We start from the raw sequence: 24,965 nt of genomic DNA, 5'->3' as shown, positions 1-24,965 counted from the left end.
GCCCGGCTTACGCAATTTCAGAGTCGTGAACCTGCGTGCTGACGTCCGGCACTTCCATGGTTTTCAATCACGGGAAAAAGAAAAAGAACGCAAAGTCCTTACAGAAACCTTGGGAAGACAGAGTCTAGATCTTTTTGTTTTTCTACCTTCCTTGGTGAAGTTTCTGTAGCTCTTTTTTTTTTTTTTTGGTAAAATGTTTCCAAATTCATTTTCTCTGTATTTATTTAAAATAAGTTACAACTTAAAACTAACAGTTGTTTTTACTGTAAACACGTCATGCATGTTCTGCTGGCTCAAAGATAAAATTAAAACAAGATATCCTCTGTAGAGCAAATATATTTATTATGCACTTTCATATACATAGGGATTTTTGCTTAATATAATACAAGGAATAAAATAAAACTTTTACAATGTGAAATTCAATGTACATTTTAGGCTATTTACATACCCCAAACCAAGGCAAAAATAAAAAGAAAGCATTTGTCTGCAACTACATTTGCTGAGAAGTGTAAATGGAGAACAGTAAGCAAAACAAACATTTGCATAGCCAAACAATATTGAGAAAAATATTTACTCCTGTTTTTAAAGTAGTGAATTATTTTTGGTAAGGATTCCAGTAGGGGTGGAGGATAAGGAAGAGAGACAAAAGATACTGGCTGTACTTTGCAGTACACAGGAGTTCCAGTCAATTTTCCTTCCAAAACCTTTCCTACATACATTCAGATTTTAATTTTTCATTACTGTATTTTTTATCACTTCCCTTATTATCAACTCACGACTTCTAGGGAATGGGCACAGATGGAATGTTAAAAAAGTCATAAGCACATGGCATCCTAGGTGTGTAAATCACATCAGGTGATGTGATTTACACATTTAAACATTTTAATTTTTAAAATAGCTATTAGGCATTTTAAATTGAGGGGACTATTTTTTACTCTTCTTCATGAAGCAAAAGCCATTTTCAGTCATGCTGTTAAATCCCCCACAAAAACAAATAGGCAAAGCAGGGCATCTTCAGCACCCTTATCACCCTTATCCTAACTAAAAGCCACTTCTGTCCTATTCCAAAACACAATTAATACAAAAACATCCAGAGGAATACTTACTTTTGAAAATCATATTTTTCCAACAGATCCTCTTCCTACCAACTGTTTCAAGTGTACATAATATGGATATGAAAACATTCAGCTCTTTGAAAAACATAAATCCCTTATGTAATGAGTCATATCTTTGCCCTTTGGCCACAAGGTGCATTTTTGTAAAAAACAATAAAATTAAATAAATACAAGTCCAATAATTCAAGGTTAATAGAAAAACTGGCAGCTTTCAGGGTCCTCTTTCTAAAGAAAAATACACCTAATAAGAAATTAGAGCTTCATCTTCTACAGTAATGTAGATGTACTGTATTGGAGATACGAGGAAGATTGGTTCTAATAATAGTATGTATTCATATTTATCAATAGAATCATTAACACTCTTAAGGCTACTTTGCAAGAGTCCTATTAAGTGTATTTAATAAATGTCCCATGGGGACAAAAATTCAATACTTGAAACATTCACATTCGAGTTATCCATATTGCCATGTCACTTTAATATTGATTGAACTTCTCTCCTATTTCTGATTATGACTTACTGATGACACAAAATGTGTTTTGCTGACTTTAAAAAATAAGAGAAAACAAAAGCCTTACACAAAGATTCAAGTGAAATACTTATCACAACCAAGTACACGTTTCTATTTCTGTGATGCATCACCTGTGTCCTTCAAAAATGAAGATGACATTACCGACGTCTGTTACTCAAGATTTTTCTCCAGTAGTAGCAGTGTTTTTGTGCTGATTCTCCAAATTCTCTTTCCTCATTTCCTCTTTCTTATCATCAGCACATGGGAAAAACAGAATTTCTGGGCTTTCTAAAGTTCGCAGGGGTTATTCAAAGACCAAACCCACAACCATGGCTTCTCAACAATAAATCCAAGCCAGCCTCACTGGTTTAGAGGCCAGCCAGGAGGCCAAGGCTCTGGGTCCCCTGCTCATCTGAGCCAGTCACTTTTGTTTTCCCTGGTCACAGACTTCATCTTTAACCCCGCCATCCAGTTATCCTGCGAGCAACTGGCCAAAAAAGAAAACCGGAAAGAGTATGTGGACAGAAAAGTGCAAATCCATCACTACTGTTTACCAAATATCAATTAAAAAAATACACATGTGCTATGACTGACAGGTTAGTGGTGTCACTTGTGAAGGACCGCACATATTACAGTTATCAAAAATATTCATCCAACTACCACTAAAACTGATTCAATTGATTTTGAGTGGGGGCTCTTTTGGTCATGCAGTGATTTACAAGATAGAAACAATGGAGAGAGAAGCCAGCATGAAAATTTACACTGGGAAATTATATCTTATTTAACTGGACAGAAGAGGTAAGTGTAGTCAATGAATTGTGTTCAGGGATCAAAAATCTACCCTCAGACAGGTGCATCTCCTTCTGCGTACACATGCCCTGAGGCATGGCTTTGTCCCTGAGAATTTTCATGCCTCAGGAATGATAGTCTGTCTTCTTGGAGGTGGAATGACAAGTGAGTGGAAGGTGAAATTGCATCCCAGTGAATGAAACAGAACTTTGTTCTGCCTGTAGTCTGTTTTTTCCTCTCTTTCTTTTTTTCATCTTTAGCCAGAGATGAGGAGGATTCTACTGGGAAATCCAAATTTAAACTACTTAGAGCAGCTCCCTAAAACACTAGAATTATTTTTAAAAAATCTGTCAACAAACCATTTTTCACCTCAATGTGGCATTATTAAATAGAAACACATTTTTAACCGATGCTGAAGGTGTACTGAACATAAAACAGCTGCATGATTTATTTTATTGAGCAACATTTTTAAAGATACAAGAAACAAGCCATACACTACAACAATGCAAATGTGACTGAAACAATATGCTTAAGTTTCGTTCGCCACAAAAAAGAAAAAAAAATAAATACAAAGAACTTTTTGTATATATTTGATCATGGCACATGCACATTTATCAAATCTTAACTTAAAACTTTTTTCAGCTTTTATCAGGGAACTGCAGTAAATATCTGCATTTAAAAAACAAAAGTGCTTATTCTTGTGTAGTGAATACAAAGCACACAAAATGAAATTCTTTAAGCACAGAGGGTTACATTGAGAAGGCAGCCTTACTATTTAGGCACATTACAGTAATTAAGGTTACTGTACTGCAGATATCACATTCTTCATTTTTTTTCAGCAAATCAACAGGCATTTTATGTTTTCATCCAGTAGCTGAAGAACCACTCCAATCACAATGTCTTCTGTTTCACAGAATAGGAAACTAATGCAAAAGTTAAAAAAAAAATTAATTTCTACATTATACTTATTATATAACTACATATAGCTTTAAGACCCTATATAATTATATTTTTTTATATATATATATACTTACTATGTAAAGCATAAAGTGGACACATCCATTAAAGATTCATTATTCAACTTATAAGTCACTTTTAAAGAATCCACAAAATGTTTACCCTAATTCATACCCTAATTCATGTGTTTTGCTGTTTAATATGTATTTATACTTTGCCTTTACAAAAGATGTCATGAGAGTTAGAGGGTTGTACCATCAGAACAAAATATTTTTTAAATATATCACATTGCAGAATGAACTACTTTACACAAATTATTTTTAAATGGTATCTGACCAGTCATCCATTGATTCATATTGAAGGGCGTTTACTATCAGAAAGCAAGTTTATAATTTATAATAAAATGCTTCACCTAAAATACCCCTAAAATATAGCTCCAAAGACAAAAAAAGCAAAAGGAGGAAATTTCAGTGTACTAAAGAGTACAATTTTGTTAGAGGGTGAAAAATGATTAAGCTAAGTGAGACAAATATACTCGCAGTATAAACTAGCAAAGATCCCTCACGAAACCTTTGGATTTATCTCTGAGAGAAATGTGCTTCTGAAAAAGTGTCTATTATATAAAATTATGTATATACTTTCTCATTAATGTCCCCTATGTAATTAGTGAAGCATTCATTGTGGTGGAAGGAAAAGCTTTAATAAATATGATTTATTTTGAGGTTTAAACATACAATTCTTATGTTGAAATATACGAGGCTCTAAATACCCTCTTGCTAATACATCCACCTTATCATCTTTCCTCACCTATTCTTGATGTGTGCAAATTTTACTTGGAAGATTTTTAAGAGATCTGTCATAATAAAAATTACCTTTTGCTGATCAAATCTTTGACTTCTTCCAGGGTGAAAAGGAAGGAAATTAACACTGACTACCTATCTACTAAAGCACAACATAGACTATTTTATTCAAACCAAAATGTGAATATTACAGAAATGGTCCTCTCCCTTCCATCAAAGAGCTTTTAAGAGAGGAAATGATGGTATAGGAAGAAATTCTTAATCTGAGATCCATTAAGTAGTATTATTCATTCATTTACTCATTCACTCATTCATTCATCCATTCACTTACTCAATACATTTTCACTGAGAAACTACTATAGGTCCAAAGAGTATTCCAAGTACGTGGAATATGTCATAGAAAAAAACAGATAAAAATCCCTACTTTCACAGACTTTACATTTAAGTTGGGAAGAGACAAATAATAACCATAATAATAAATAAAATACATAAAGAATGCTAACTAGTAAGTTCTTTGGCTAACAAAAAGCAGGAAAAAAAAAAGAGAATGCTGGTAGTGGGACCATTCGACTTCACAAGGATGCTAAGGGAAGGTCTTGTTGAGAGAAAGGATGGCATCTGAACAGAGATTAGCTGAGGGAATTGGCCACGTGACTATTAGGGAAAAGGGCATCCCTAGTAAAGGGAACAATACTTTTGATATTTTATTCTCTATGCTGATGAAATGTTACCTTTTATAATGGTGTTTCCTTTTTATAGTTGAAGCTAGGGTCAGAACCCTCAATCTGAAGCTTCAGGGCTTGTTTAAGGCTTAATTCCGTCTCGGAGGAAGGATATCCTTCTAACACTTCCTGATGCCCCCTGTCTGGTATCGTCCGAGGGACTGACACCCTACCGAGAAAAACCTGGTTGCTCTGAAGATGGTAATTGGGATTTGTCATTATCCCATTTCTCTTCTTCTGCTCCCCACTTTGCTGATGAATAAGAAACTGCTGTTGAGATCGACCAATTTCTTGCTGAGCCGCAGGTACCATGATTTTGCACTGAGATTCTGCCGGCATCTGTTTAGGTGGTGCACTAGTCCCAGATTTGGCCGCAGGCCCTCTTTTATCAAACTGAGTCATTTCATATTCTAAAACCTTTGGCTGTGAAGAATTATTTTGCTTAGCTTTTTTCCCAGCTGCCCCAGATTTGCTGGAATTTTCTGATTTCCCCCCTTTGTTTGTCTTAGTTGACTTCAAACTGGGTTTTACCTGACTCCACTCAAATTCACTACTTGGTGAATTATGGCTCTGTCCCAGGGACTGTGTTGTGGAAGATGGGGAAACAATGGACTGTCGACTTCTACTGCGCGGCAACGAATGCTGCTGAATTTGTTCTGTGAATGACAGGTTATGAAAGCTATCGATGGGCACTGTTTGAGCCGTTGCTGTAGATGAAGTCGTTCTCAAAGATGAATTTTTTGAGCTTTTCAGGGAATTATTTGACAAGGACGACTTCTGACGATCGACTGTAGAATCTGGAGATTCTGAAGGGGAACTGAAAGCATGAGCTGGCCCGTTAGGTAAGCCGCGCAACGAAGGCTGTGTGTCCCCTCCACCGGTACTGCCAGAGCTATTCGATTTAATCGTCAAGGACTGCATTTTTGAAGACACCGACTGCAGAGGTTTCTGCTCCATTGTGTGAACAGGAGATGGGGAACAGCCATTCAAACTAGATGCACCATATTTTTCTAATAATTTAATTATTTGAGAATGTCCGTTTTTGGCTGCAACGCGCATAGCCGTGCGCCCAAACTGATCAGCATGGTTTGGATCGGCCCCGTGCTCTAGCAAAACCTGCACAACATCAATGTGCCCTTCCTGGGCTGCAATACAGAGGGCTGTCGCCCCCTGATTGCACGTGTGGTCAACGACGGCACCGTGCTCGATCAGAAGCTGAACCACTTTGACGTGGCCCTGCCACGCCGCAGACTGCAGGGCAGACCGCTTTTCGTTGTCTGCAGCGTTGACGTCAGCGTGATAGGTTATCAGAACCTGCACCATTTCCAAGTGGCCTTGCCAGCAGGAAACATGAAGCGCCGTCCTTCCTTCGGCATCACTTGCTTCTACGTTTGCACCATTTTCTAGAAAATACTCGGCCATTGTAAGTTGGTTTTCTAAAGCCAAAATATAAAGCGTAGGCCTGCCATCAGCATCTTTGTGGTTAACGTCAGCTCCATGGCTAAAAAGTAATTCAACAATGTCCCTGTGCCCTTCTAATGCAGCAACCCGCAGTGCATTTCTGCCATCATAACCTCTTTGATCTATGTTGGATTTATTTTCCAATAGTATTTGAACACAATCATAATGACCCTCTTGCGAAGCTAATATGAAAGGTATTCGTCCATCGTTATCGATCTCATTTGTTCTAGCACCTTGTTCAATAAGTGCTTCACATATTAGTCTGTGACCTTCAAAAGCTGCCATATGCAAAGGTGTCCATCCGGCATCATCTCTGTGATTTTCATCTAACCCTCTATCCAGCAGAGTCCGTACTACCTCAACATTTCCTTGGGCTGAAGCTATGCTGAGGACCGTCCTGCCTTCACTATCGATGCTATCCACAGCTGCGCCCCAAAACAAAAGCGTGTTTACCACTGAGGCATGGCCCATAGAAGCTGCTGCTAAGAGGGGTGTACGACCATTGTTATCTGTGTGGTCTACATCTGCTCCCCCTTCTAGAAGCAAGTCAACCACATCGACGTGTCCTTCATAGGCAGCTACCAGCAGTGGAGTCATGCCGTCTTTATCACAGTGATCTACTTCAGCACCTCGATCAATTAAAAGACTAACAACTGATGCATGTCCTTTACTTGCAGGCACACAAAGAGCAGCGACAGAGAGTGCAGTCCTGCCATCGACGTCCTCATGGTTCACTTCTGCTCCGTGGTCCAGGAGGTGTTCCACGATTTCTCTGTGGCCCATGTATGCTGCTGCTATCAGTGCAGTTCTCCCCTCGTTATCCGCTTTGTTGACTTCAGCACCGTGTTGTAGCAAATTCAGTACAATATCCTCATGTCCTCCCCAAGCTGCTGCTCTCAAAGCTGTTCGGCTATCAGCATCTGCACAGTCCACTTTCACACCCGCATAAAGTAGTGCAGAAACTACCTCGGTGTGGCCACCCCAAGCAGCAGATCTTAATGCTGTCCAACCATCTTGATCAGTATGATTAATATTTGCACCACACCCAATCAAACAATTAACCACCTTGGTATGTCCTTGTCTAGCAGCCAGGGTAAGCGGGGTATGTCCATGCGCATCTTCGATCTCTAAATCCGCTCCCCTGGAGACAAGTAAATTCACTACATCAAGATTGCCACTGTATGCAGCATTAGCCAATAACGTTCTCCCATTTGAATCACACTGATTTACCGAAGCTCCATTATCTAATAATGTCCGAATGGAATCCTCTCTTTCCAAGGCTTGTCGGACTATGCACGATGTGCGATCATCTTCACTGTTGACGTGAGCACCAGCTTTAACCAACAGCTGTAGCACTTCTTGCTCCTTGGGTATTAAAGTAGACAGGGAATCTCTGACAGGTGTACCATTCCAAATCATCCAGAGAGCTAACTCAGCTGTCTCTAACTGTAAGTTTGAATTAATTAAATGCAATGCAAATTCTTGTGCTTCCAATGGTGTTAAATTCTTGGCTTGACCGGTATAACTCATAGCCAACATTCTGTGTCCCTCTGCTGCATTACATAAATACTTCTGAGTGCAGTGTTTCACATCCAGAAGCCACTCTGCAAAACTATAGTGAAATAGTATTTTAGTATTTCCTAGTCCATCAACAAGAAGTTTGGAGAGGACATCTAACTTACGTTGAAAGTCTTCCAAGGTCAATGACATATTTTTAGTCCATACCGCATGATATAATTCCGTTATGGTCAAAGGTCGGCAGGCTGCAAGAATCACATTCAAAATGGGCTGAACTTTTGCAAACTGTTTCCTTACAAAAAGTCTCTGACACAGCCAGAGATACAGACCATTTAGAGTTCCTGGGATGTCACGAATCTCTCTTAACATAATAAAATTTTCTACAACTCCATCTAGAACTCGCTCTAGATAAAGAAAGCATCCGCTGCTTTTAATGTGCAGTTGATTTAACATCTCTGCAGTTTCTTTTGTGAGGTGTTGTCGCAAAGCTTCTTCTTGATCTAAACGATGAAGGATGTACTGCTGAACATCCTTAACGATGTATGCCTTCCGAAGGTCATCTAAGCTTATTTTTCGAAAACCTAAAGAGACAAAAAGTAGATTCATCAGTTGAAAATGATTACAGAAGTTGCCATTTATTTGAAGAGGAAGTCCTCAAAATATAATAAACTAATTAGCAAAGAAATCAATAACAAATCAATACTTATAAATTAAAACCTATGAATATATATATATATGTATATATATATATATATATATTTTAAGATTTATTTGAGAGAGAGTGCAGGCATGCACAGGCGTGCACGGGGGGGGGGTGCATAGGGAAAGACTCTTCAAATGGACCCCCTGGTGAACGTAGAGCCTGCCACGGAGCCTTGATCCCATGACCCATGAGATCATGACCTAAGCTGAAGCCAAGAGACGGCTGCTTAACCAAATGCGCCACCCAAGCGCCACAATATCTATAAGCATATAAACCAGTTCTCTCTTCCTTCTGTAAAAAGGCATTAATGGCAGATAAACGATTTCATTTTCTGATCTACAAATGGAACTATTTCTTATTCTATTAGTGGCTCAGGGCTCCTCTCAACTTTAATGACAAGAGATACTAAACTCAACATTAGAAAGTCTTATATACATATCCATGAAAGCACCTTGGTAAGAGTTTCTGAACTCCCAAATGACTAAGGAAAAAAGGTTGCCGGAGATAATAAATAACACTTGCTTGTTTTTACACGCTGATCTTTTTCACGTGAAAAATTTATATATTCCCATCCACATACCTGAATGTACACACCCTTAATTATGGGACTGAATATTTATATCCATTTATGAGTATTACCTGTCACTGCCTCTAAATTACTACTAAAAACACACTTTCATAAAGAATATACACAAAATGCTTACAGTTTAAAAAATAAGCTCTTCCAAATCTAAATGCTTAGTAATATGAATTTAGATAGACTAAATTATTAAGTTCATCATTAATGATAGTTATCTGTTCATTACAGCAGAACTGAGAATACCTGTTAATAATTTGAATACCCTGAGTTAAAGATACTGAAAATAATTGCTTTTTAAAAATTGCAACTTCTAGTCATTATAAATGAAATTGTCTTATTATGAATATGCACAATTTAATACATTGCTATCAAAGCACTTTAACATATCATTATAAGGCTGAAAAATGCTCAACATTTTTAGGGGAATAAAAACATGATTTACTGAAATGTTGGACCATATCTCTGTTGAACCACTTTTGTATTCTTATTGAAAATATTTCCCAAGGTATGAAACTTCTTAGTGCTGCTGCCAGTAGAATGACAGAGTGATAGAACGTGTGCCAGTATTTATAACCTGATACTCATTACAATTATTTATTATCCTGAAGAGTCTGTGAGGGTAGGGACTAGGAAAATAAAACCTAGAAGTACAACAATAAGAAAGTCATATTCTGGCACATTGATACACTAGTAAATTATGTAGTCATTAATACAGTTATTAAAAAGACAATATAGTGACACTAAAAGGCTTACAAATGTTACGGTTTATTAAAAAGCAGGAAATCAAATTGATGTAAGTATGATCTCAACTAGGTAGAATAACATAAACAGAATTTAACACGTAATGTTGAAGAGTAGTTACTTAATACTTTATCCCTGAAAGATGTTAGTTAATATTTGAGTATGTTGTCATTTCAAATATTTTCTATATGGAACAAATATTATTTTATAACCAGATAAAGTAAGTATGTATGAAAATCTACAAAAATACTTGAGGATTAATTTCTTTGTGCACAAAATGGTTTCAAATGGGCTATTTCCTTCAGTCCCATAACACATACCAATTGACATTAGCCCACAATAATACCCTCAAAGGCAGTCAAGATTCTGCTTAAGGGCCAAAGTAATTTTCATTAAATTGACTCCAATCTGAAGCCATTAATAAAAATGCTACTGGTTAGTGTAGTGAATACATCAGGAAAGAGATTTTCTCAGATGAGAATGTTAAATCCTCAGATATGAGTGGGTGAAACCTATTTAGACCCAGCAGAAATCTTAATGTTCTTTCCCTATGGTGATACATACACCTGCCAATTCTAATTCTGAATGCACTCATTTCAATTCAAAATCCATATATTTCAACTTAAAACAATAGCAAAAAGCAGAAAGAATTAGGTAGGACATAGCAAGGGAAACTGAAAAAAGTCTAGGAAAAAAGTTGAAGAAATGAAAAAAATATGCTATGCTCATGGATGGAAAGAAAGCATATTTTATATTTCAGATTTCTCCTATATTAAAAGTTTTAACCAAATTTAATACTTTTTGTTTATATTATTAATAGCTATAATTTTAAAAAGTATGTTATTAAAGTCAATCTGGAGGAATAAAAGTAAAACTATATTAATTCAGAATAATAATATTGGTGACAAAGAGGGCTGGGAAGTAAGTGTACAAAAAAAAATAAAAATATTAAACCAATGTGGCATTTGCACAAAAATGCCAAGAATAGTTTAGAAGATAAGACAGCTAGTTTAGAAATATATCAATAACACATCAATATACATACATGGCAGTAATTACACTTACCAGTAAACATTTTAGTAACAGCCTTACTCTGTTTTCGGGCAGAACACAGAAGCAATAGCCATGGTGGGAAGAACTCATGGTGACCAGCTAAAAGCTCTGCAACAGTTCCAGATAAGCTGGTAGACGTTTGTTCACCTTCAGTGATGTTACACCCTTCATCAACAGAATCAACAAGCAGATACAGGCTTTGCTGGGGAGGCTTCATTCCCAAAAGAGGGAGCAGAACACATCTGTAAAACGCATCCATATGAACACTTTGAATGTCATTGGCTACGACATTTAGTTTATCATTCAAACATTAGTCATATAGGTTATAAATATGTTTTAAGAATAAAGGTTTTAGAATAAAAATATTGTGCAAGCTTCAGTTCCTTACTTTAAGAATATTAGTGCTGAACAGTTCACATTTTCAGTAACATTTTCCACAATAAAGTGAGTAAGAGAGTGTGTGTATTAGTAATTCAGCATAATTAAGGAGGACAGTAGGAACTTTCGGAAACCACATTTCAATATTCCCTTCCTGACTTTTTTGAATCACCAATAAAAAGCTTAAATTGCTTATAACCAAGTTAAAATGTGCTGCAAAGGAAAAAAAAAAAACACCAAAAAAAAAAACAAACAAAAAACTTTGGGGACCACTTTAATAAAAAGAAAATATCAAGTGTCCCATATAATTTAAAAATATTTCATTATTTCTCTTACAAAATGACTGCAGGTTATACTAGCTTGTCACACACAAATTTTATTTTAAAAGATGATACAAAGATAAACTACTATAATCTAGGTTCCATTTGGTGTATGTTCAAATTTCAATGTTAAAGAACAAATTATTGGGTTTAATTCAACAGAACAATGCATTTCTACTCATAATTTATACTGCAATTGAATATAACTTTTTCATAACTGAAACAATGCTCATTCATTTTCAACAAATATTTACTTAAGCATGCCATGTGCCAAATAAGGCACTGAAAGGGACATAATCCATTTAGTTATGAATACCGAAAATTTACAAATAATCCTTTCTACAACTCTCTTCTTACACTTTCAATCCCATAGCAACCAAGATCTAATCTGTCGTTATGTCCTACCAATATTTCTTTATAAAAATCTCTCAAACCCACCTCAGTCTGTACCATCATCAGCCTACTCCACACTTCATCATCTCTCACCTGGACCACCATCATCACCGTGTGTTCTGTATGTTCATGTCTCCAACCGCTTTCCCAGAGCGCCTACCGCAGCCAGAGCAACCTTTTTACAATACTACTCCAGCCACGCTAGCCTTCTTTCGATGACTTTTATTAGATACAATTACACAAGGACCTTTTCATTTTTTTTTTTTAAGATTTTATTTATTTGTCAGAGAGACAGAGAGCACGCATGCACAAGTAGGGGGAATGGCAGGCAGTGGAAAAAGCAGGCTCCCCGCCGAGCAAGGAGCCTGATGCCCGACTCAATCCCAGGCCCCTGGGATCATGCCCTGAGCCAAAGGCAGGCACTTAACCGACAGCCACCCAGGCATCCCACACAAGGATCTTTTCATTTGCAGTTTTCCCTGCCCAAAATGTGCTTCTTTTCTCTCTTCATGTAATTAACTCCTCCTTAATCTTTAATTGTATGCCTGAGAGTCACTTTTCCAAGATTGAATGCATATAATATGCTTTCATAGTATTAAATATTTCTTTCATAACACTATCAAATTTGCAATGTTAGACTTACTAATTTAATGTCATTCTTATTTCTTCCTTTACACTGTAAGAGCATCAAGAAAACAGGGACCATGCCAGTTTTGCTCATGAGTGTACCCCAGGGCTTAGCATAGTGCTGTCCCCATAACAAATCCTAAATAAAGATTTGACATTGTTGTAGTCTAGAATGGAAACCAAGTAACTTCAGTGCAGTGTGCTCAGTGCTATGATAAAAGGCAGTAACATGACTAGTGTGATTCATAAATGACCTATGACCAACTCAAGGGAAGTAGAGAGGAAAGGCAGAGGAGGTCAGAGAAATATTCAAATATTAGGTGCTCAGATGAATTTAGTTTTGAAGAACCAATTATAATTCTTCAGGAATTGTAATAAATTTACAATAAATTTTACAATAAATTATAATTAAGAGGAAGCAGGGCAATCCTAACAGAAGGAATATGCTAAATTTGAGAAAATTTATTGTACTGTATCTTATGTATATATTTCCTCTCTTAGGAGAAGAAGGTTGATAACAGGTACTATAGTAATATGTATGCCATAGTATATAACCTACTATAGTAATGTACTATAATCACTGCCACTTGAGAAATAATACACAGTGCTATGGGAGTACACAGAGGGCCAACTTAACTTGCTGTTGAAAGGCGTAGGGTGGAGGAGAGCTCAGGGAAGCCGAAAAAAAAAGCAGCTTAGGAGAAAGAGCTAGGGTAAGAACAACGCACGGGACCAAAAAAAAAAAAAAAAAAAAAATCTAGTTGCGGCAACCTCACTTGCAAAGTCTTGAAGAAGAGAAAGACCACTGAACAAAGTATGAAAGAAAAGTTAGGGAAATGCGTAAATACTGGGTTTTCTAAACTTTATTATGAAATTTGGACTATGACCTAAGGGTACTAAGGAGCTACTGAAGTTTTCAAGCAGGAAATTGGTATGTTTATATTTGTGTTTATAAAAATAACTGGTTATATTTGAAGGAAAGCCTGAAGCAAGGTAAGTCTACAAGGGAAGAATGAGATGGGAGGCGACCGCTTATTTAAAAAAAAAAAGGGGGCACCGCTGCTAACTTCAAGTCAGTGTTTTACATGCTTGAAGTACTTTACCTATCCATTAACTCATCTGATTCTCACATAAACTCTTTAAGATGGGTATTATTATAAACCCATTTCCAGACGAGGAAATCAAAGCACACGAGGGTAAGCCATTTGTCCAAAGTTAAAGGAAGGTTTCAAGTCTAAGGTCTGACTCCAGAACCTACACAAGGATGGACCATTCATACTGTTGCCTGGGACTTTCCAAGTTTTAAAACACTGATTTGAGAAACTAGCTGCACCTCCTCCCCAGCCCCAACTCCTAAGCAAACGAGGTGGTTGGCCACCTTAGTTTTTACCCTTAACCACTAGGGTCTACTAATTATATTATAGCAAATATTATAAGAATTTGAGGGAAATCTGGTGGGTGAAATTGATAGGATTTGATGATTATTTCATTGCATTTGCTTACTCGTTGTTTGCTCTTCTTTTCCTAGTTTCTTATGATAGAAACTTAAGTTTCACACTCTTCTTCTAATATAATCCTTTAATATTATGAATTCCTTTCTTAAGTATTTTCAATATCTTCTAGTTTAAATAATTACCCTTTGATTCCTTCTTTGAATTATAGGTTATTTAGAAGTGAGCTGTACAGTTTTCAAGTATCTGGGGATTTCCCAGGTTTTTTATGCTACTGTGTTATTATCATTATTTAATTCAACAGTGATTAGATAACATACTTCATATAACTTGCATACCCTTACATTATTAAGATTTGTTTTGTGACCCAGAATTTATCTATCTTAGTAAATGTTGTATGGACACTTAAAAGAATGTGCACTCTGCTATTGTTGGGTAGACTGTTCTACAAATGTCAATCAGGTCAATCTGGTGATAATATTGTTCAATTCTTCTTACTGATCTGCTGTTTATTTGCTCTATCAATTACTGAACGGGAAGTGTTAAAATATCAGAATGTATGTGATGGATTTGTCCATGTCTTCTTGAAATTGTATTAGCTTTTGATATTTTGAAGCTGTGTTTTTAGTAAGAAACAATTACGATTGTTATATCCTTGAGGAATTCATCCCTTTATCATTATGAAATGATCCTCTCTGATCCCTGGTAATATTCTTCTCCAAAATTTACATCACCTGATATTACTGTATGCTTTTTCTTTTGATTAGGGTTAGCATAGTATATATTTCCTCATTCTTTTTCATTTAAACTATGTGTCTCTTTATATACAAAGTATACTGTAGGCAACATATAATTAGATCTTAACATTTTCCCAAGCAGACAAACTGCCATTTAATTAGGATATTTACCATTTACATTTAATATGATTATTGATATGGTTCAGTCTAAGTCTACAGTGTTCTTGTACATATCATTCTGCAAAGTACAAGCACATCTGTAAGATATATTACTAGGATTACAGTTGCTAGGTTAAGGGGCATACCTGTATATACTTTGGTAGTAACTGACAAAATACTCTCAAAAATTACATAAATGTATATTCCCAACAGCTGTGTAAGACTGCCTATTTAATTTTTACACAGATACATAAAAAATGGCATCACTGTAGTTTTAATTTACATTTTGCTTCTCAGGAGGCCAATCACATTTACATATGCCTAGGAGTCATATTTCTGTTTATTTTTTATTTTATTTATTTATTTTCAAAGATTTTATTTATTTATTTGACAGAGAGAAACAGCGAGAGAGGGAACACAAGCAAGGGGAATGAGAGAGTGAGAAGCAGGCTTCCTGCCGAGCAGGGAACCTGATGCGGGGCTGATCCCAGGATCCTGGGATCATGACCTGAGACGAAGGCAGACGCTTAATGGCTGACCCACCCAGGCGCCCCCATATTTCTTTTTCTTTAAACTGTGTCTTTATATCCCTTTGCCCATTTTACAAAAGATTGTCCATTTTTCTCTTTTTGGGACTAGTATTAAGAAAATACATTTGTTGCTAATTTTTTCCACTCTTTGTTATTTTTCTTTTTGACTTTTTAAGGTATTTTTTTGACATGCAGTTTCTTTTATTATTTTTATACAGATAATATTAACAGTTTTTTTTTTCTTTTATGATTCCTGAGTTTTATGTCACATTTCTGAGGGGCCTTCCCAACTCTAAGCTTAAAAAATATTTCCTCATATTTTCTTCAAAAGCTTTGAACATTTTATTTTTTAATCAAATTAATTCTGACATAAAGATGTGACCTAGGGTTCCAATTTTTTTTTTTTCCACATGGCCCCACTGATATCCCAAAACTATTTATGAAATTATCTTTCTCCTATTGATTTGAAATATCTCCCTTTTCACAGAGTAAGCCCTCATATATATTTTGGGTATGTTTCATCTCATTCCACTCTCTTACCATCTTTTCTCCAAGCACTTTTTTTTAAAAGATTTTATTTATTTATTTGTCAGAAAGAGAGAGCGCGTGTGAGAGAGCCCAAGCAGGGGGAGTGACAGGCAGAAAAAGAGGGAGAAGCAGGCTTCCCCCCAAGCAAGTAGCCCAATGCAGGACTCGGTCCCAGGATCCTGGGATCATGACCTGAGCTGTAAGCCAGACGCGTAAGCAACTGAGCCACCCAGGCGTCCCTCTCCAAGCACTTTTATTTCTGCTTCATGTAACTGTTTAACTCAGGCAATTGCTTATTAATTATATTTTCATTTAAGGCTACATGTTTGGCCATAGACTTCTGTTTCATGACAACATTTTTCTGGTGAGTGTTTCTTGGGCTCTGCTTCTCGGATTCCTTCCTCTTTTGTTCTTGAGATATATTTTTATTTATCTACGACAGCTCTCCTTCAGTAAGATACGTTCCCTCTGGACCAGCAATTGCAGGTTGGTATCCAGTGTGCAGGCTTGTAAGAATCCTCCTTGTGACTCAGAGTTACAGGCATGAAAAATTTCTTTGAGCTTCTACTTCTCCCCAGCCAATTAAGATCAGAGGCTGTGGGGAGACACATAAGGCAGGGCTTCTCACCACAACCCCCTCCCGAACTACCCCCAAATGTCTGACTCATTCTTCCCTGCCCTCTTTGTTCTTCCTTTCTGCCTCACTCGGTCCAGGGGAACTTCCAGCATAAGTCTATAACCTGTCTCCATGGTTCCAAATAAGAGCCTTTATATACTCTTGATGATATTCAGGGTATGCACTTATTTTAAAGAAAAAACGCTCTGCCAATTTTGTCTGCATCTCAATTTGATATCAACTTCCACATTATATTAAGGTTTGGGCTTATAGTTCTCTCATAGTTTTACCTTCTTGATTTTGTACTATTTTCCATGCCTTACTCAGTCATATTATAACCAGAAGCCAATCTATGGCTTTAAAAATGTTGAGCTATTTTTTCTAGCCTTGACCTCATCCTAAAGTCAAAAGCAAAAATCCCCCAAACTATCTGCTATCTATCTTCTGTGTGGATGCCCCACAGGCACCTCAAGTATGATTAAAGAGGTGATCTGAAGAGGCACTGCACCACAATGTTGATAGCTGCAATGTCCACAATAGCCAAACTATGGAAAGAGCCCAGATGTCCATCAACAGATGGACGGATAAAAAAGACGTGGTACACGCACGCATGAGCGCACGCACACACACACACACACACACTGGAATACTACTCAGCTATCAAAAAAAATGAAATCTTGCCATTTGCAATGATGTGGATGGAACCAGAGAGTATTATGCTAAGCGAAATAAGTCAATCAGAGAAATTTAATTATCATATGATGTCACCCAAATAAGGTCTTCCCCACCTGCCTTTCCCATGTCACTTACTGGGTATCTCATCATAGCCTAGTTTCTTTTTTTCTTTTAAGGATTTTTTTTTTTTTTTTTTAAAGATTTTATTTATTTATTGGACAGAGATAGAGACAGCCAGCGAGAGAGGGAANTCATAGCCTAGTTTCTTTTTTTCTTTTAAGGATTTTATTTATTAGAGAGAGAAAGAGAGAGAGTGTGTCCGAATGAGCATACAAGCAGGAGGAGGGAGAAGCAGACTCCCCGCTGAGCAGGGAGCCTGACGTAGGACTCAATCCCAGGTCCCTGGGATGGTGACCTGAGCTGAAGGCAGATACTTAACCGACTGAGCCACCCAGGTGCCCCATCATCTCCTAGTTTCTTAAGCCAAAATCTTAGGTTTCATTCCTAAGTCCTCCATTTGCTCCAGTCACAATGCTCTCCTTTCACTTCTAACAGCAAACATGTCTTCTTTTTCCCCCAGGCCAATGCACTTGGTACTCCCTCTGCCTACAAAGTTCTCCCATACAGAACTTCTTATCCTTTATGTTTCAACACAAATGTTGCTCCTGAAAGACGCCTTCCCTGATCACCATGTCTTAAGAAGACTTCATCGTTACTTACTACTGTTACTCTAAACATTCCATCTCAACTGTTTTTTTTTTTTAAAGATTTATTTATTTATTTATTTATTTGACAGAGATAGAGAGAGCCAGCAAGAGAGGGAACACAAGCAGGGGGAGTGGGAGAGGAAGAAGCAGGCTCATAGCGGAGGACCCTGGTGGGGCTCGATCCCGTAACGCCTGGATCACGCCCTGAGCCGAAAGCAGACGCTTAACGACTGCGCCACCCAGGCGCCCCTCAACTGTTTTCTTTGTAGTGCTTATCATATTCTCAAATTAATTTATTGCATTATTTGTGTAATGTTTTGTAAGGCTGAAATGAAGCTCTTCCACCGCTATACCCCACTCCTATAGAACTTGGCTCTCTCTTTCTACCAAAATAGCTACTCTTCACATCTTCTCAACCTTTCAATTTTGAAATATACCAATATTCAGATCTTGAATCTTCTCTTTCTCTATTTACATTCACTTTTTATGTAAGTTTATTAATGCCCTTAAGTACCATCTATATTCCATGAAATTTATATATACAGCCAGCACCTCTTTTCTGAATCTAGACTTGTGAATCTAACTACTTACTCAACTTCTCTGCTTAGGTATCTAATGTTGAACATATTAAAACCTAAACTTCAGACCTCTAACCCTCAACTTGTGGTTTCCTTAGGCTTCTCCATTTCAGTAAAGGGCAATCCCATCCTTCCAGTTTCTCAGGCTAAAATTTTAGAATCGTCCTTTACTCCTCTTTGTTTTTTGCATACTCAACATCCAATGTGCTTTCAGATCAAGCTTAAAAATAATCAAAACAGAACAATTCTCACTACCTCCACCACTTTACCCAAGTCCAAGCACCACTGCCTCTTACCTCCATTTCTACACTAGCCAGGTACTGATTTCCTTGCTTCCACCTTCACCAACCCAGTTCTCAACAAAACAGCCAAAGTGATCCTTTAACATCTTAATCCAGATGATGTTACTACTCCGTTTAAAAGACCTGATGTCTTCCAAACTACTGAAAGTAAAAATAAATGTCCTTACAACAGCCTTGAAATCCATATATTGTATGGATCCTGTTCTCTACTTGGGTTCTACACATATCCCCCCTTGCTTACTCTGTTTTAGCCACACAGGCTCCCTTATTTTTCTTGGATTGTATTACACCAAGTTCCACTTCAGGACTCTGCACTTGATATTTCCTCAGTCTGGAATGTCCTTTTCAGAAACTTCCTTCACAATGCCCTAATCTCCCCTATGAAAAACATAATCCTTCTCCCACAATCTATCCAGTGCATCCCACAATCTCCCACAATCTCCCTAGTACTATCCTCCTTACTCTAGTTTGATTATCCACACAGCATTTACTGTCAATTGATATGCTATATAGTATGTTATTAATATTTTATTTTTCTACCAACCACCCACTCCAATCCAAAAAAATGTAAGCTCAATAAACATGGATGACATTTCCACTTTTACTAATATACCCCAGTATTAAGAATGTCATCTGGCACATTTCTAGTATCCAATACCTAATTGTTAAATGAATGAATGAATGAATAGACCAAAGTATAAGTGAGAACTCAAAAATACATACATACATGTCTGTATCTCACACTGGTAGTATTACAGATTAATAGTGAAAGACATGCCACTCAACAAATGCCAGTAGAACAATCAAGTAGAGAACAAGTTTTTAAATATTAAGACCCAAAAAAGGGTAAAACATAAAGGAAATAATTTAAAAAATACTCATCAAAACAGAAAATTTACAAACAAAATGACAAGGCACAGGATCAAAGATATTTAAAATAATAAGATACCATTTCACGTTCATTTCTGAAACATAAAGAACTATGACAATGTAGTTTCAGTGACCTAAAAGAGTAATGGAAACTCAAATACACAACACTATACAAGGATAAACTGACACAATTTTAAGGTTAGTTTGGTGCTATCTCACAGAGTTGAAGATGGATATACATACCCTATGATCCCAAATTTCATTTCTAACTATGCAATTTGGAGTCACCCTTCACTATTTCATTCCTAGTATATATGCCCATAAGAGAATGTTCTTAGCAGCATGGTTTTAAAAAAGTTTAAAACCTCAATATATCTTTTTGGGGGCGGGGATGAGGGGCGGGGTGGGGAGTGAGAGCACACCCATGCACCCAAGTTGGGTAGGGAGAGAGAGAATCTTAAGTAGGCTGCACGCTCAGTACAGAGCCCAGTGCGGAGCTCGATCCTATGGCCCAGAGATCATGACCCCAGAGGAAATCAAGAGTCGGACACTTAACCAATTGACCCACCTAGGTGCCCCCAAAAGGGCTGAGTACATCTTTAAAGGAATATCAACAAAACAACAACAAACGAATTATAGCATAAAGACTGGATTATATATTGTATAGTAGTTAAAATGAATCCTGCAGATCCACATATAACAACATAGATAACATAAAAAAAAAGTGATACAGAAAATATTGCAGAATACTGCCAGCAACACAATGCAATTTATAATAGAAGAGTGGTTTTGAAAGTGTGGCCTGAGGATCCCTAAGGGTTTCCTATACCCTAGAACCTTTCAGGGTAAGAATAAAACTAAGATGTGATTTGCCTTTTTCTCTAGTTATCTCTCAAGGATACAGTGGAATTTTCCAGAGGCTGCATTCAAAAGCAGATATGATAAACCAACCGTCTTTTATTATGCCTAATATTAGAAAGAGTTGTAAAAAATGTAAAACAATGGTCTTCTTTTAAGTATGTGGTTTTGGGTTTTTTTTTTTTTTTTGGTCCTTGACAATATATATTCTTTCATTGAAATGTTACGTTAATACGTAATGAATTTATTATTAAATATTTATTAGCACATATTTTTAAAATTTATCACTTTAAATTTCAAATACACCAAATATTGATATATAACCCACATAAACAAAGGTTCTTTGAAGTCCTTAATTATTTTTAAGAGTGCAAAGAAAACCTAAAATAAAAAAATTTTGAGACCTGCTGATACAGAATCAAAAATGTATAAAACTTGAGCATATAACAAGTATGTGAATACACATACATATCTCCCTATGTAGTCAAATCGCTGTAAGTTAGTCAAACTACATAGATATAAAAGACATTTGATAAGAGGGGTCATCTTATGGGGTGTGAGATCAAACTTAGATACCTGGAAGGCTTCAAATGTGGTTTATTTTTTTCTTTAAAACAAAACAGAAAACTCAGACTTAAAGCAAATATGGCAAAATAGGTAGGTAGATTCATATGTGTTTTCCTGTTTTATTTACTTCCTTGTGTAACTGAAAAACTTCAGGGGTAGGAACAATCTATCATTTTCTCCACAAATTCTTTTTCTGCAACCACTTCCTGTACTTGGTGCCATTTTTATGTTTCAATTCCTATGAAGTACAGCATTTGCAAGCTGCTTCTCTCTCTAAATTAGCTATTAATTAACATAATAATTGAGATTTAAGCTACAAAACTTTTTTTCTCCTTTCTAATGAATATGAATTTCAAATGATAATCTCAGAAAGATTTATAAGAATGAAACTATGAAACACAGATGAAGCTAGGGATTTATGGAAGAGAGGGAAAAGGTGGCCTCATGAGTCACATCATATAACATCAAACTGATGCTGTTAAAGAGTCTTCCATTTTATAAAGACTAATTTCAACATGCATTATAAGAAACTACAAATAAAATAAATATTGGTTCAAATGGATCCTTGTCATCTAAACCATATAATCTCTATATATAAATTGCTCCACAGAAAAACATGTACCATTTCAAAACTGAATGTGGCTAGAGCAACACAAATTATCAATTTGAGCAAATTTATAATGTTTTAAGTTAAAATATAGTTATTCCTCAATTCAAGAAATAGTTACTGAGTCTCTACTATAGTCTATGCCCTGGAGAAAGAAAGGGAACAAGACAGGCAAGTTGTCTGCTCATTCCAGTAGGCAGGCATAAAGTCAAAGTAAACAAATGCCCAAAATAATTTCAGATCATGATAGACACTGAAAATTAAAAAATAAGGAAAACAAAGTGGGATGATCTGATTTAAGAAACTGACTGAGTGGGGAGACTTCTTAAAGACTAGATGGAGAGGAAAGGCTCTCTGAGGAGATAATATTAAAGCTGGCATCCAAGTGATACCAGAGCAAGCAGTCATATAAAAATCTGCTGGCTGGAACTTGACCTATTTCAAAATATAGTAAGGGTAATGATGTGGATAAAGAACAATGAACAGAGATGAAAGCAGTACAAGCTGAGGTCAAAGGCTAGGCAAAGACAGGGCCATGTAAAGCTTAGATTTTATTCTAAAGGTAGTGAGAAGTCATTGGCAGATTTTAAGCAGGTAAGTAATATGATCTAATACTCTAACTCCTTTGTGAAGATAAGAGGGACAAACAACAATAGCAACAAGAAGACCTTGCTGGGAGGCCAGTGCAGGAATCTACACAAGAAAGAATAGGAGTAGCAGAAATGTGGCAGCAGAGAAGTGAAGGTATTTGTTTTATCACTGAAATAAAACAAAAGTAGTTAATGGATTGAGTATAGGGGTTGAATGAAATTGAGGAATTGATGATTTCTAAATTTTTGATGAAAGTTATGGATTTCCTATATGAAATATTATTTTCTTAGCTTTTTTTATCGTTAGCTATTTTTACAATAGTGGTATATTATTGATTCCACACCTTACTCATCCTCTTTGAACCGAAAAGCTAATGTCCTTCTCATGGTGATAATAGAAGCAAAGAGGATAAGCCCAACTACTCATGCACATATTAAGCCTCTGTTTGGATCATGTCTACAGACATCCCACTGGCCAAAACAAATCACATGGTTGAGCCAAATGGAAAAACTCAGAGAAGTATATTTCTCCTCTAGTAGGACCTGCAATATTATATGGCAAAGACCAAGAATACATAGAAAGATGAAGATCAAAAACAAATAATTCAATCCATCACAATTTATTTTTTTAAAGATTTTTATGTATTTGATAGAGAGAGCATAATCAGGGGAAGAGGCAGGCAGAGGGAAAGGAAGAAGCAGGCTCCCCGCTGAGCAGAGAACCTGAATGGGGGGCTGGATCCCAGGACCTGGTATCATGACCTACGCTGCAGGCAGATGCTTAACCGACTGAGCCACCCAGGCGCCCCAATCTATCACAGTCTCTCTGTATTCAAATCATGAGTCATTATTGTAAAAGGTCAGCAGCTTCTAGAAAGCTCCAAATCTTTCTTCTAGATAACAAGTAAGATATAATTAGTTCTCTTAATTAATACTTATTTTTTATTAAGCAATTACGTGAGCACTTAAAATTCTATTTTATTACCAATGACTATATTTAACTATGCACGTGTATAGTAGAAAAAAATAACATCAGACTATATCTGGGATTAGAGGGACACCTGGGCAGCTCAGTAGGTTAAGCATCTGCCTTCAAGTCAGGTCATGATCTTGGGGTCTTGGGATCCAGGCCCACATCAGGCTCCCTGCTTGCGGGAAGCCTACCTCACCCTCGCTTCCCCACTTGTGCCCTCTCTCACACTCTCTCTCTCTCAAATAAATAAAATTTTTAGAAAATATTTCTGAGATTAGAATAACATGAAAGAGAGAAATTGACTTAAAATTTGAGACAATTATATGTAGTATGGTCAAAGACATAACTAGAACAACTGTAGGGTAAATAGGCAACCCATCAAAATATACTTCAAAGATGTATTTTTTTTTTTTAACGTAAGCTCTGTGGCCAACATGGGACTTTAATTCATAACCCTGAGATCGAGAGTCACATGCTCTACTGACCAACCAGTCAGGCACCCCTTAAAAGGTATTTTTAAGAGCAGAAAAGTATTTACTTATTTTACTTCATAAAATCAAACCATTTTACCATATGGAAACCATTTTATTTCATAAATTTTTTTAAAACATCAAAAATGCTAAAAACAAAGTGAAGCAAAAAAAAACAAAAACAAAAAAAAACCCCAAAACCAAAACTAAAAAAATTCTGCAACATACATAACTAACAAAAAATCCATATCCTTATTATATATATATGAAGTTCTTACTAAACACTGAGAAAAATAAGAATATTCCTACTTTTCACATCTCTTACCCACTTTAGCACTCTTATATGCTTAAAATGTTTCTTGAAATAACAAATGAGCTTGTGTGCTCGTCCAAACTTCTTTTGGAAACATGATACATACTTTAGATGAACAGAATGAAATTATCAAGAGCTTTAAAGGTAAGCAAAAAATTTGAATTTGCTGTACAGGTTATCACAATCTAAGAGAAATGACCCAAAGAAAGCAGTTTTACTATGGTTAATTGGCCAACTATGAACAAAATGAATTAGAATATAGAGGCTAAAATTAATAGATCAACTAGGAGTAGATGAATAAATGTTCCAGATTAGGATAAAAGACTTAAGAAACATTCTAAGAAAATGATTAAATACCTTAGAACAAACTAATAGAAAATAATCAAAGAAATCTCTAGAAACAAGCTGAGGGCAGTGCTTCTTACCTTTCAATGTGCACAGGATTCACTTAGGAAATGTGTTAAAGGGCAGATTCAGATTCAAAAGACCTGAGATTCTGCATTTCTAATAACTTCCAAGAGATGCCAATAATGTTGATCTTAAGATCACACTTAAATAGAAAGAGTCTAAGAAATAAGAATTAGCGGCGCCTGGGTGGCACAGCGGTTAAGCGTCTGCCTTCGGCTCAGGGCGTGATCCCGGCATTGCGGGATGGAGCCCCACATCAGGCTCCTCCGCTATGAGCCTGCTTCTTCCTCTCCCACTCCCCCTGCTTGTGTTCCCTCTCTCGCTGGCTGTCTCTATCTCTGTCAAATAAATAAATAAAAT

At 36.5% G+C, this 24,965-nt stretch overlaps 1 protein-coding gene across 1 annotated transcript in view; it reads right to left on the bottom strand.

Annotated features, from left to right (window-relative positions):
* Positions 1–323: 323 nt before the first annotated feature.
* ANKRD50 (ankyrin repeat domain 50) overlaps positions 324–24,965 on the bottom strand; it is a 33,973-nt gene continuing 9,331 nt past the window's right edge. Inside the window, exons 3-5 of the mRNA XM_034661648.1 lie at positions 10,961–11,190; positions 4,902–8,452; positions 324–3,336 (exon numbers count right to left, since the gene is read on the bottom strand). Of these exons, the coding sequence (XP_034517539.1) occupies positions 4,905–8,452; positions 10,961–11,190 (3,778 nt within the window). The 3' untranslated portion in view covers positions 324–3,336; positions 4,902–4,904. The remainder of the gene's footprint in view (positions 3,337–4,901; positions 8,453–10,960; positions 11,191–24,965) is intronic.

This window comes from Ailuropoda melanoleuca, chromosome 5 (assembly GCF_002007445.2).
Source record: "Ailuropoda melanoleuca isolate Jingjing chromosome 5, ASM200744v2, whole genome shotgun sequence".
NCBI lineage: Eukaryota > Metazoa > Chordata > Mammalia > Carnivora > Ursidae > Ailuropoda > Ailuropoda melanoleuca.
Note: the sequence above shows the minus strand (reverse complement) of the source record. Positions and strands in the feature narration are given on the sequence as shown.